The 13,425-nt window shown below is 50.7% G+C and overlaps 1 protein-coding gene across 1 annotated transcript in view; it reads left to right on the forward strand.

The window, feature by feature from the left end:
* Positions 1-283: 283 nt before the first annotated feature.
* Positions 284-13,425, forward strand: part of LOC147124969 (2-Hydroxyacid oxidase 2-like) — an 89,573-nt gene continuing 76,431 nt past the window's right edge. Inside the window, exon 1 of the mRNA XM_085995412.1 lies at positions 284-427. Within this exon, the coding sequence (XP_085851538.1) occupies positions 297-427 (131 nt within the window). The 5' untranslated portion in view covers positions 284-296. The remainder of the gene's footprint in view (positions 428-13,425) is intronic.

Raw genomic sequence — 13,425 nt, forward strand, 5'->3', positions numbered from 1 at the left:
GTTTAACAAACATTTAACCATCTTAAATGCCTCCCCCGCCGCTTGGTGTCGGGTCTGTTCTGAAATCACAGACCCGACACTTTGGAAACTTACATGGAGGTGGGTTCGGAGCAGGTTCTCAACCCGCTATCAATCATTTCGATTTTGACAGTGGACCCACCTCCAAACCCGCACACTGAGTGCTGGCAAAATTCAGCCCTGTGTAACAACTGTAAATATCTGGAGAACTTTTATTGCTGATTGAATAAACAAAATATATTTTTTTCTCTTTCTCCAAGATTCGCCCTCCCCTAGCAATGTCTATGATTTGCTTGGATGACTTTGAAGCCTATGCTGAACATCACTTACCTTTAGCAGTATGGGATTTCTATGCTGGAGGTGCAGATGACTGTGAATCAAGAGACAGGAACCTGCTGGCTTTTAAAAGGTTTGTGTGTTATATGTAGGTCTTTGAGTACTGATTCTTGATATAACAGTGTAACCCTACTCAAAGGCTATAAACAAAACAAACGAGTCAATGAACCGTCCTAGTTCCTTGTTTCTTGCATATTCTGCCTGAGTTGTGTTTGAGAGAATCACTTTCAAAAAAAAAAAATTCCCAATCAGTATCACTTCCCAAATCAAACTGTGATTAACATCCATTTTCTCGTGTTTTAAAAAAAGTTTAAGTACTGATAGGTTACTAGTGGACCTGGCCTGACTGAGTTAATGTGCACAGATTCAATCAGTAACCTGGGCTGGTTCAGTGACCATGGGAGATGTTCCTCACCTTAGATGCCAATGTATTAATCTCAACATTCTTTATTTATTTTACAGCAAAGATTAGGGTTGTGTCTGTACCTTTCTACCCAGACACAATTAGGACTCAGAACTCAGAGATTCAAACATGAGTGCTTTATTCAAAAAGAAGGTTCTGGAGAGAACCGAACAAAGAGAGCTAAAACTTAACCAAGAGAACAACCCCAACCATATATCTGCTGTGACAGCGCCACCGCAGGTGGGAGGAGAACACACAATACATAACATATTCCTCCCCTCTTAAATGAAAGGTCCACATTATTCCTCAACAGGTAAGTTACTTTCAATGCACTCAACTAACCAAGGGTAGAGGTAGACTGCCTCAAACCCTGACTTTACCCTGGGGTTTATTCTGCCCCAGTCTTGTGTGTAAGTCACTAAGCCTACAGATCCAAGCGTCTTGGAGGCCGCCGCTCTCTGACAGGATACCGGCGGTCATCGCTGGCTTCCACAGTAGTAGGCATTGACACAGGCCTAGATAGAGAAGGTGCCTGTGTCAGTCGAAAGTCAGGAGTTTGCACAGGTGGAACAGTCTCTTTGACTTCCTGTGTTGGAGAAGAGCACTGTGGCAAAGGATACTGGTTTGCGGTATCATCCGGAAACAGTTCAGGCCAACCAGCCGTTGGAGCCTCTGTGGCTGTCTCTAATCCTAGCAACAGTTGATCTGTGTGTCTTCTCCAGACGACGTCCTCAGCAGTCTCAACCGTGTAAGACACAGGGCCCGTCTGCGCGATCACTGTAGCAGGAACCCATTTCAGTCCAGTGTTGTAGTTTCAAGCAAGGACGTGCTCTCCAGGATGAAACCATCTCTCCTTGGCTCTTTTCTCTCTCTTTTCAACTTGAGCTTGTTGTTGACGATGGACAACCTGCTCTGCCCTTGGAGGTTTGAGTAAGTCAAAACTTGTCCGCAATTGCCTCTTCATCATGAGCGAAGCGGGGAAGTTTTGGTTGTGGCATGCGGCTCGTTCCTGTAGGACAACAGGAAGCTGTTCAGACGTTGGTGGATTGAGCCGTGACCTTGCGATGCCTTCAAGGCGTGCTTCAAAGTTTGCACGAACCTTTCTGCCAGGCCGTTAGTAGAGGGATGATAGGGCGCAGACCTGATGTGTTGGACGCCATTCACATGCAGGAAGGTTGCAAACTCCTGTGATACAAATTGTGGACCGTTGTCACTTACGAGTTGTTCCGGTGAGCCATAACGGCTGAACATCTCACCAAGTTTCTCAATTGTTTTCTCTGCCGTGGTAGACCTCATCACAGCGACCTCCGGCCACTTGCTATGAGCGTCCACAACCACCATAAACATCTTCTCTTCGAAAGGACCGGTGAAGTCCACATGTACTCGCTGCCACACTTCTTCAGGCCAATCCCAGGGGTGTAGGGTTGCCAGCTGTGGAACATTCCGGACTCTTTGACATGGGGAACATGTTTTGGCTTTCTCCTCAATATTCCCATCGAGACCTGGCCACCAGAAGTAGCTTCTTGCCATTTCCTTCATCCGAACCATCCCACTGTGGCCTGTATAGGTTCCCTCAGAGGTGGCGGAATGATGACACGGCGTCCCCAAAGAAGACAACCTGCCTGGACGGAGAGCTCATTTCTTTTTGAAACGTAAGGTTTCAAACTAGGAGAATCTCCTATGGCTCTCCCTCGAATGACATCGTCCATTACCTCAGACAGGACTGGATCGTTGCGGGTGTACCTTCGCACCTGAACTGCAGTGATAGGTGCTCCTCCACTTGTCTAAAGTAGAAGATGTCTATCTGACGAGGCTCTGGGGGAGTAACAGGCAAGGGCAGCCTCGAGAGACTGTCTGTGTTGCTGTGCAAGTCTGATTTGCGATATTTGATGTCGTATGTGTGTCCTGACAACAGTAAAGCCCACCTTTGCATCCTGCTTGCAGCAAGAGACGGAATTCCGGTGTGGGGCCCGAAGATTGAAGTCAATGGACGGTGGTCCGTCAGAAGTGTGACCCTTCTCCCAAACAGGTACTGATGAAATTTTCGAATTCCAAAAACGATTCCCAAGGCCTCGCACTCAATCTGCGCATAGTTACTCTCGGCCTTGTTCAAGGTGCGTGATGCGAAGGCGATAGGTTTCTCTTCCCCAGAAGGCATGATGTGGGATATGACTGCTCCCACACCATATGGTGATGCATCACATGCAAGCTGCATGGGTAGCTTTGGGTCGAAATGTGTCAGGACCTCTGACTTCAGCAATGCTTTCTTTGCTTGGGCAAAAGCTTCGTTGCACAGTTCAGTCCATTTCCATATTTTGCCTTGACATAGGAACTGATGTAACGGCTTCAGCAATGTTGCTAAGTTTGGAATAAACTTCCCATAGTAGTTAAGTAGCCCCAGAAATGAATGTAACTGGCTCACATTCTGGGGTGCTGGGGCCTCCACGATCGCCTTGACCTTTGACGGCGCCTTATGCAGGCCAGCTCCTTTGATTTGTCATCGACATGCATTTGTAGATAAGCCTGGCATAAGTCTATTTGGCTGAACTTTTGCCCTCCGGCCAGGCCCGTAAAAAGATCACCAATGAGGGGAAGAGGGTACTGTTCCGCAGACAGCACCGGGTTAATAGTCACTTTAAAATCCCTGCAGATTCGAACAAATCCATCCTTTTTCAGGACAGGAATAATGGGTGTGGCCCATTTGCTCATGCTCACAGGCTCCAGGACTCCATTCTCGACTAAGGCCTCCAAGTTAGCCTCAACTTTTGGCCTAATTGCAAAGGGTACAGGTCAGGCTTTGTGAAACTTTGGCTTGCTGTCAGGTTTAATGTCCAGTCTCACGCTGATCTTTTTCATGCTCCCAAGTTCACCATTGAAGAGTTCTGCATGTTTGTTTAAAACTGCAGTCAGACCTGACTCCCCTTTTGACATCATGCGGACTGCAGGCCAGGCCAGCGTGATTTTCTCTAACCACGCACGCCCCAGTAGAGATGGGTAATTTCCCTTTACCACATATAGTGGCAGTTTCGCAGTCTGTCCGTTCAATTTAACTGTCACCTCAATGGCGCCTCTCATGGCCACAGGTTCGCCAGTATACGTCATTAGCACAGTGTTTGTTGGCTGAAGGGTAAGATGCTTTAGCATTTTGTTGTAGACAGTGTCTGAAACAAGGGACACAGCCACGCCTGTGTCCACCTCCATCCGCACTGATTGTCCCTCCACCAGTGGTGACACCCAGTAGCCATTTGGACCACCTGCAACCGTCAGTATGTGCACCTCTTCCTCCTCAGAGGTGTCGCTCCCCTCTGTTTCGCTTGTTCCATCATACTGCACTGAATGAACACTCTTTTTCTTCTCTTGTTCAAATACAGACATTTTGCTTTCATGCTTCCCAGCTCTGTCTGTTCTTTTTTTACCTCTACAGGCCCGTTCAATGTGACCTTTTTTTCCACAATTTCGGCATTCCAGCTCCGTACACCAGCAGTCATTAGCGTGATGGCCCGTTTTCCCACAACGGTAACATGTGCCGTTCCGCGCACCTTTAGGCTCAGATGACACCCTGTGAACTCTCCCTGTTGAACTCAACTGGTGAGCCTCCTTTTCCGCCATCTCCATGGAGACACTAACTTCTATGGCCTTTTCAAGAGTAAGGTTGTCCTCAGTAAGAAGGCGCTTCTGTGTGGCTGCACTTTGCAGGCCACACACAAGTCTGTCTCTAATGGTGTCATTCAGCACCTCCTTGAACTTGCAGTGTTCTGACAACCTTTTTAAAGCAGCAATAAACATCGTCACTGATTCCCCCTCCTCTTGATTCCGTTTGTAAAATCTAAATCTCTCAGCAATAACCAGAGGTTTTGGTGAAAAATGTGCTCCAAGGATTTCCACTAATTGTTTATATATTTTAGTTCCTGGCTTATCTGGTTGTACAAGGCTGCGAAGTAAGTTGAATGTCTTTGCTCCCAGTATACTCAAAAAGGTTGGCACGACCTTATCATTTGCCACCGCATTCGCCAATACAAAATAGTCAAAACGTTCCATATAAGCGCTCCATTGCTCAACATTTTCATCAAAATCACCGATGTTTCTGAATATAGTAGCCATCTCACGTTTCAAATTTTAATTTCTGTTGCTCACTGCACCCATAATGTTAATGTAATGCTGCAATCTCTGTTCTGAGTGTTTTGTAGTCGAAAACAAGAAAGTTCCCACAACGCAGGTTCATCCGATCCTCGTCACCACTTTGTTGTGTCTGTACCTTTCTACCTAGTCACAATTAGGACTCAGAACTCAGAGAGTCAAACATGAGTGCTTTATTCAAAAAGAAGGTTCTGGAGAGAACCGAACAAAGAGAGCTAAAACTTAACCAAGAGAATAACCCCAACCATATATCTGCTGTGACAGCACCACCGCAGGTGGGAGGAGAACACACAATACATAACAATTAGGAATGTTGATTATCGCAGTTTTGCGCTAAATGAGTTTGTTCTTTAATTTTTTTTTAGCTTTACTGGTAGAGACCTAGGCGCCGATATAGCCAGGGGCAGGTTGTGTAGGTGGGGGTGGAGTTTCAGACGAGAAGTCCGGATTTCCAATATTAAAGGGAACAGATAGGGTAGACAGGGAGAAACTATTTCCGCTGGTTGGGGAATCTAGGTCTAGGGGGCATAGTCTAAAGCTTAGAGCCAGATCTTTCAGGAGTGAAATTAGGAAACACTTCTACACACAAAGGGTGGTAGAAGTTTGGAACTTCCTTCCGCAAATGGCAATTGATGCTAGATCAGTTGCTAATTTAAAATCTGAGATTGTTAGCTTTTTGCTAACCAAAGGTATTAAGGAATATGGGCCTAGAAATTCATTGTAGCCACTTTTGGGGCGGTAAAGTCGGGCGGCCGCTGAAGTTGGCGCCCGGCGCAAAATCGAGGCCACTTCTCCGATATTCATTAGCTTCGCCCTAAGAGTTTGCTCGAGCGCTAAAACTGGCGCTGCACGCCTCTCTTTAGGCGCTAAGCCGGAGGTGCTGAGCGAGAGCGCCGAGGCCGGGCGCAGCGCAGGTGCGGCCATCTCGTGATTGACAGCAGACACCCTGGCGCCGGCCAGCTCTTAAGGGGGAAGGGTCGACTTGGTCTGCTGCCACGCCCTGGATAGTGGAGCTCTCCAGCTAGGCCTGAACACTGCTGCTGGACCCAAATAGTGCCTGAAGCCATGCAGAAGGCCCGTGAACGAGCGCAGCGCTTCTCAGAGCTTGATCTGAGTGTGCTGGTTGGTGGTGTGGAGAAGAGGCGCCATATTTTGTACCCGGACAATGGCAGGAAGGCGCTGGTCCACGTCTACCGGAGAGCCTGGAGGCATGTCGCCAGCAAGGTGTCAGCCAACAGCGAGGTCCCCAGGAGCGGTGTCCAATGCTGCAAAAAGTTTAATGACCTCACTCGGATTGTCAGGGTGAGTACCCTTTCCAGTGTCCTCCTCATCCTTGCATGTGCACCTCACATTATGGGCAAAGGGACCTGAAAGCCCTAATGGCCAGCCCTCATCCAGCAGCTATGGGACAGGCATGAACATCAATTGCACATTCTGCACTTAACACACTGGCCAAGCTATTCCACTACGGGAGGCAGTGCACACAAGATCAGGGCTACACACTGGCCAGGCTATTCCACCATGGGAGGCAGTGCACACAAGATCAGGGCTACACACTGGCCAGGCTATTCCACCATGGGAGGCAGTGCATACAAGATCAGGACGACACACTGGCCAGGCTATTCCACCATGGGAGGCAGTGCACACAAGATCAGGGCTCCACACTGTACTTAGAGGCCGTCCTTTCTCTTGCAGGCCAAGCTGGCCAATAATAAGAAGAGCCGGACTGCGACCGGGGGAGGCCGACCCCAGATCCAGCCGCTCACCGAGCTGCAACATCGCGTGGAGCGCATCATGGGTGGCCGGGTGATTGGCCCCGTTGCATGTGGAGATGCCGACCCTGTTCTGGGCACCAATGGTAAGGACATCACCTTTTAGACCTCTCTCGTCCCACTTGCGCATCAGATCTACATCCTTTGCCACTGTCCGACCAATGCGCTGAATGCCACCACTCATGCATCCCTCGCTGACGCCCTCTCCTCACTCTAAAGCTACTCTTGTGCCTTCCTGCTTTCAGATGGTGAGGAGGAGGTCCCTGAACTTGCCAGTGACAGCCCCTCAGAAGAGGAGGAGGAGGAGGAGCAAGAGGAAGGCGGCCCATCAGGGGAACCGTCAGCCGCGGCAACCCATGCGAATGTAGGGGACACGTCTTCCCTGGAGGGGAGCGTGGCGGAAGTGTCGGAGGGGAGGGGAGCTCATGGAACCTGCGGCCTGCAGAAACGCGGGAGGGGGGTGGAAGCTCAGCGGCCTTCTCCCCAGAGGGGGGAAGGGTCGTAGGGGAGTCCAATTGCTGGGCCCAGCGGCGTCCAGCAACGCAGGAAGGGTCGGCCAGCTCGGCGGCCTTCTCCCCAGAGGGAGAGTACGGCCTCCAGTCAGGAGATGGTCTTCGCCGAGGAGATGGAACGCCTCGAGGACTTGTCCGCGGACTCGGTGCGCCGGCACACGGAGCTCATGGGGGTAGTGGCACGGTTGCCTGAGGCCATCGAGTCCCTCTCTTGGAGTGTGACTGACATCGGGGCCTCACAGGCCATCAGTTTGGCGGAATTCGGGGCAGAGCAGGCAGCGAGTCGGGCGGCCTTCGGGGCAGATCAGGCAGCGAGTCGGGCGGCATTCGGGGCAGCTCAGGCAGCGAGTGGGCAGCTGATCAGTGGTGCCGTGCAGTCACTGGGTGCTCTGATGAGGTCACTGAACAGGTCAACACGGGCACTCACTGCTGTCACACTCGCTGTGTCAGCCAGGCATCGCCAGGGCACCCGGCGCGCTGCAGCAGCACAGCGGTCTGTCCCTCGGCAGATTGGTGCGCATGCTGCAGTGCTGGCCCGGGCGAGTGCCAGTGTCTCAGGCGACCAGCGAGCGCCTGCCATCCAACTTGCCCCCATTCCTCCAGCTGCCACTGCCACTCCCCCAGTGGAGCTGCCAGGAGCTGCTGCAGCGACTGATGCTGGCCAGCCACAGCTGCAGCATTCAACAGCCGCCCGCTCGATGGCCAGACCTCGACTAGGCCGACCCCCAAGGGCATCTGCCGTCACGACATGTGCCCCTCTGGAGCCTGCCCCCAGCCTTGCAGCAGCCAATGGCCTTACTTTGAGGAGGAGCAGCAGGGCGGGCAGGGGCCACACAAAGATGGCCAAGGCATCGCCCTAGCGGGCCAAAAAGTCGAATGTGTGGCCAGTTGTGTTTGTTTTTTGAGGCCGAGAATTGGATGTTTGTTTTTTGAAGGCCGAGAATTGGATGTTTGTTTTTTGAAGGCCGAGGATGTGATGTTTGTTTTTTACGAAGGCCGAGGATGACGGCCATTTTAGTTGCACTGTTTTGTTAATCCTCTCCAGGTTGTGGGAGCGAGTAATGTGTTTCAGTGTTTTTTGGGGGTTTCGCCTGTTTTTGGTTTTCATGTGGGAAGGGCCCTGAGTTTGTACAATAAAGCATTTTATTTATTAACATTGTCCATGTTTGATCTTTGAAGTGTTTGTTGCCTTAACCGGCTGAGGGCTTGCGGAGCGGCTGCAATCATGTTCTTTCATTGGCACAAGCCATTCCCTGACAGGGGGCCTAGAAGTGACGTTCAATAAGCCGCCGACGGGCAGCCCTTGGACCTTCTGCCTCCCTCCTGGGCTGGTACTCCTCGTCCTCCTCCTCCTCATGCTCCTCCTGCTCCTCCTCCTGAGGTGGTGGTCCAACGTGAGGTGGCAGTGCCTGAGTCCTGCGGATAGCCAGGTTGTGCAGCATGCAGCAAATGACGACGAATTGGGAGACTCGCTCCTGCGAATATTGGAGGGCTCCCCCGGAGCGATCGAGACAGCGGAACCGTTGCTTGATGACGCCGATTGTTTGTTCTATGATGTTCCTAGTCACTTGATGGCTCTCGTTGTATGCCTCTTCAGCAGGGGTCGTGGGCACGCGGAGCGGGGTCATGAGCCAGGTACACAAAGGATAGTCTTTGTCTCCGATAAGCCATCCTCTTGGGTGAGGCTGTGCCTGGAACATGTCAGCCACAGTTGTCTGTCGCAGGACAAAGGCATCGTGGCTGCTGCCTGGAAAGCGGGCATTGACAGCTAGGATGCGCTGCCTGTGGTCACACACCAGCTGTACGTTGAGGGAATGGTAGCCCTTCCGGTTGCGGTAATCCTCGGCATGCTCCAGAGGTGCCCGCAAAGCCACATGCGTGCAGTCAATGGCGCCCTGCACCATGGGGAAGCCCGCTATTCTTGCAAATCCCACTGCACGCTGCTGCTGCTTGTCCAGGGTCATGGGGAAGGAGATGAATTGATGTCTCCTTCTGAAAAGGGCATCGGTCACCTGGCGGATGCAGCAATGCACGGCGAACTGGGAGATGTTAGCGATGTCCCCAGCAGCGGATTGGAAGGAGCCGGTGGCATAGAAGTTGAGAGCCAGCGTCACCTTCACTGCCACCGACAGAGACGTCCTGCGCATCAGCTGTGGCTGCAGATCTCTGTGAAGCAGCTGGCAGATGTCTGCAACCACCTCCCTTCTGAATCGCAGCCTCCTAACACACATCGTGGCAGACATGGTCAGATAGGAGGACTGCTGGCGGTATACCCTGGGTGGGTAAGGCCTCAGTTGGCGACGCCTGTTGCCCCCTCTGCGTCTAGCCAGGGCTGCCACTCTCTCACGGCGTCTGTAAGCCCTTCTGGCATAAGGCTGAAAGTCAGCGTTGGCACCCAATGCAGCCCCCATTATATGCTGGCAAACACTGAGCTCTCAATGAAGGCAAAGATAATTGCTAAGCTCTGGCCTGAGCCAAAAATACCTGTCCTAGTGTTGGTCCAAACCAGTAAGCTCTCCTCCTTGGTCTCTCTCCAAAAAACCGTTGCACAAGAGTGAATGCTGCAAAATGGCTGGCCTTTATAGTGCAGGGTAAGTGCCCTTTAATTAGCGCTCCCCGCGGCCCGCCTCGGCTGTGTACCGTTCCACTTCACAGTCGTTAGGGCCGCCCGGCACACAATGGGCCGGCGCGAGTGAAGTTCCGGTTCGGGGCGCACAAAGGGCGTTGCACGACGAAATGACGTCATGATCTGCGCGCGCAGCAGGGCGTGCGCTAAGACTTTGCACCGGCGCTAAATGTGTACTGAAGTTGGGGCGAGGCGCAGATCGCGCTGCGCCCGGGCGCTAAGCGCCTAGCGCTCGAGATCTACTCCTCCTAAGGTGCTAACGGCTGGCGCGCCCAACTGAATTTCTAGGCCATGAGACAAAGGTGGGTATATGGAGTTAGGTCACAGATCAGCCATGATCTCATTGAATGGCGGAACAGGTCTGAGAGGCTGAATGGCCGACTCCGGTTCCTATGTTCCCCACATATTATTAACTCCACAGCATGCGACATTTTTCTTTGCCAGGATCCCCACCCGGAAGTCAGCCTGATTGCCAGGCTAGGCTTCCAGTCGAGTGGGGACCAGGCTGGAGGATCAGGTAGGGAGCCTGCAGCTGCTACTGGGAGTGTAAGAGGGTGGGTCTGATCCATGACCCAGGAGGTCTCTGTATGCTGGGGGCGGGTTCCGATCCAGTGAAAGAATGTAAGAATGTAAGCTTAGGGGGATCGGGGCTGGGGGGTAACACTCCTGTTCCTCCTGGCCCACAAGCAGTGCTGTAAAGGCACAGCGTCGGCGGGAAACTCGAGCGGCAGAGCGGGGCTATAAAAGGCCCAGAGACCAGGTAAGGCCTTACAGCGTCGGCGGGAATCCTGAGCGGCAGAGCGGGGCTATAGAAGGCCCCAGAGACCAGGTAAGGCCTCACAGCGTCGGCGGGAATCTCGAGCGGCAGAGCGGGGCTATAAAAGGCCCCAGAGACCAGGTAAGGCCTCACAGCTTCGGCGGGAATCCTGAGCGGCAGCAGCGGGGCTATAAAAGTCCCAGAGACCAGGGAAGGCCTCAGTGCGTCGGCGGGTGTTTCAGCGGCAGCAGCGGGGCTATAAAAGTCCCAGAGACCAGGTAAGGCCTCAGTGCGTCGGCGGGTGTTTCAGCGGCAGCAGCGGGGCTATAAAAGGCCCCAGAGACCAGGTAAGGTTTACCAGTCTCCAGTCTGGGAACTCGGAGGGAAGGAGAGAGGTAAAAAGTAATCCAAGTGTGACGTCACCAGAAAGCGGATAAGTGATTTGGTTGGTAAGTATTTCTCCCTTTTGAATCTTAAATCTCCTTAGTTTATAGTTTCTAAGGTGTGATATTCACCATCTAGAATCGGGGCAGAGGGTATTTAAGAATAATATTAGTAAATTTAATTAATTACATAGAATGGGAGATCAGGTGATGTGTTGCTGCTGCAACATGTGGGAGCTGGTGGACACCATTGATGCTCACGGTGATCACATTTGCAGTAAGTGTTGGCTGCTCGAGGAATTCCAGCTCCGTGTTGAAGAGCTGGAGTCCGAGCTTCAAACACTGAGACACATCAGGGAGGGGGAGAGTTACCTGGACTCTGTGTATCAGGAGGTATTCACACCAATTAGATTGATTAATTCAGATGTAGTCCGTGGCCAGGGTCAGGATGGTGTGACTAGAAGTGAGGCAGGTACGGGGATCCAGGAGGTAGTGTTGGAGGAGCCGCAGCCCTTGCACTTGTCCAACAGGTTCGAGGCTCTTACTCCCTGTGAGGTTGGGAACAGGGACTGCGGGGAGGATGAGCAACCTGGCCACAGCACCGTGGAGCAGGGGGCCATTCAAGTGGGGGGAGTTCAAAGAAATGTTGTAGTGGTAGGGGATAGTATCGTTAGGGGGATAGATAGAGTTCTTTGCAGCCGAGAGCGAGAGTCCCGAAGGATGTGTTGCCTGCCCGGTGCCAGGGTTAAGGACATCTCCTCTGGACTGGAGAGAAACTTGGAGTGGGAGGGGGAGGATCCAGTTGTCGTGGTCCATGTTGGTACCAACGACATAGATAGGACAAGGAAGGAGGTTCTGCTGAGGGAGTTTGAGCAGCTAGGGGCCAAATTAAAAAGCAGAACCACAAGGGTAATAATCTATTACCTGAGCCATGAGTGAATTTGGCTAGGACAAATAAAATTAGAGAGTTAAATGCGTGGCTCAAAGACTGGTGTGGGAGAAATGGGTTTTGCTTCCTGGGACACTGGCACCAGTAGTGGGGCAGGAGGGAGCTATTCCGTTGGGACGGGCTTCACTTGGCCAGTGCTGGGACTAGAGTCCTGGCGGATCATATAACTAGGGCTGCAGAGAGGGCTTTAAACTAACTAGTGGGGGGGAGGTTCCTAGAGAGCAAATAATAAAAATGACAACAGAGAAGGTCATAGACTTAGGTAGCAGTGGGGAAATTGAAAACCAGAGCGTGTCAGGAAGGGGCAGAAGGTATGGAGTAAAAGGTACAGTAATAAAAAGGGCAAAAGCAGGAACTAAGTGTCACAAAACATCTTTGAAAGTTCTCTATCTGAATGCACGTAGCATTCGTAACAAAATAGACGAGTTAATGGCACAAATAACTACATATGGGTATGATCTTGTGGCCATTACAGAAACATGACTGCAGGGTGACAATGCCTGGGAATTAAACATACCAGGTTATTTAACGATCAGGAAGGACAGGCAGGAAGGAAGGGGAGGTGGGGTGGCTATGTTAATAAAGGAAGGAATCACTGTAATACAGAGAAATGATATTGGGTCAAAAGATCAGGATAATGAAACAGTTTGGGTGGAGGTAAGGAATAATAAGGGGAAAAAAACACTAGTGGGCGTAGTCTATAGGCCTCCGAACAGTGGCAACTCTGTTGGACGGAGTATCAATCAAGAAATAGTTGAGGCTTGTAATAAGGGAACATCTATAATTATGGGGGATTTTAACTATCATATTAATTGGACAAATCAAATTGGGCAGGGCTGCCTTGAGGATGAGTTCATTGAGTGTATTAGGAATGGGTTTCTTGAGCAGTATGTAACTGAACCGACCAGGGGGCAAGCAACCTTAGATCTGGTCCTGTGTAACGAGACAGGATTAATTAAAAATGTCCTCGTAAAGGATCCCCTTGGAATGAGTGACCAGAACATGGTTGAATTCCATATTCAATTAGAGGGTGAGAAGGTTGGATCTCAAACAAGCGTGCTAAGCTTGAATAAAGGAGACTATGAAGGTATGAGAGCGGAATTGAGTAGAGTGGATTGGGAAAATAGATTAAAGGGTAAGACGATACATGATCAGTGGTGTACATTTAAGGAGTTATTTTACAACTTCCAAAAAATATATATTCCACTGAGAAGAAAAGGGTGTAAAAGAAAAGACCGCCATCCATGGTTAAGGAAAGAAATTAAGGATAGTATTCGACTAAAAACAAGGGCATATAAGGTAGCCAAATCTAGTGGGAGGGTAGAGGATTGGGAAAACTTTAAAAGACAGCAAAAAATAACAAAAAGATTGATTAAGAAAGGGAAGATAGATTCTGAAAGTAAATTAGCAAAAAATATAAAAACAGATAGTAAGAGTTTTTATAGTTATATAAAAAGAAAAAGGGTGGCTAAAGTAAATGTTGGTCCCTTAGAGGATGAGACCGGGAAATTAATGGTGGGAAATATGGAGAT

This window comes from Somniosus microcephalus, chromosome 1 (genome assembly GCF_052327205.1).
Source record: "Somniosus microcephalus isolate GS21.2 chromosome 1, FLI_Smic_1.0, whole genome shotgun sequence".
NCBI classification, from domain to species: domain Eukaryota; kingdom Metazoa; phylum Chordata; class Chondrichthyes; order Squaliformes; family Somniosidae; genus Somniosus; species Somniosus microcephalus.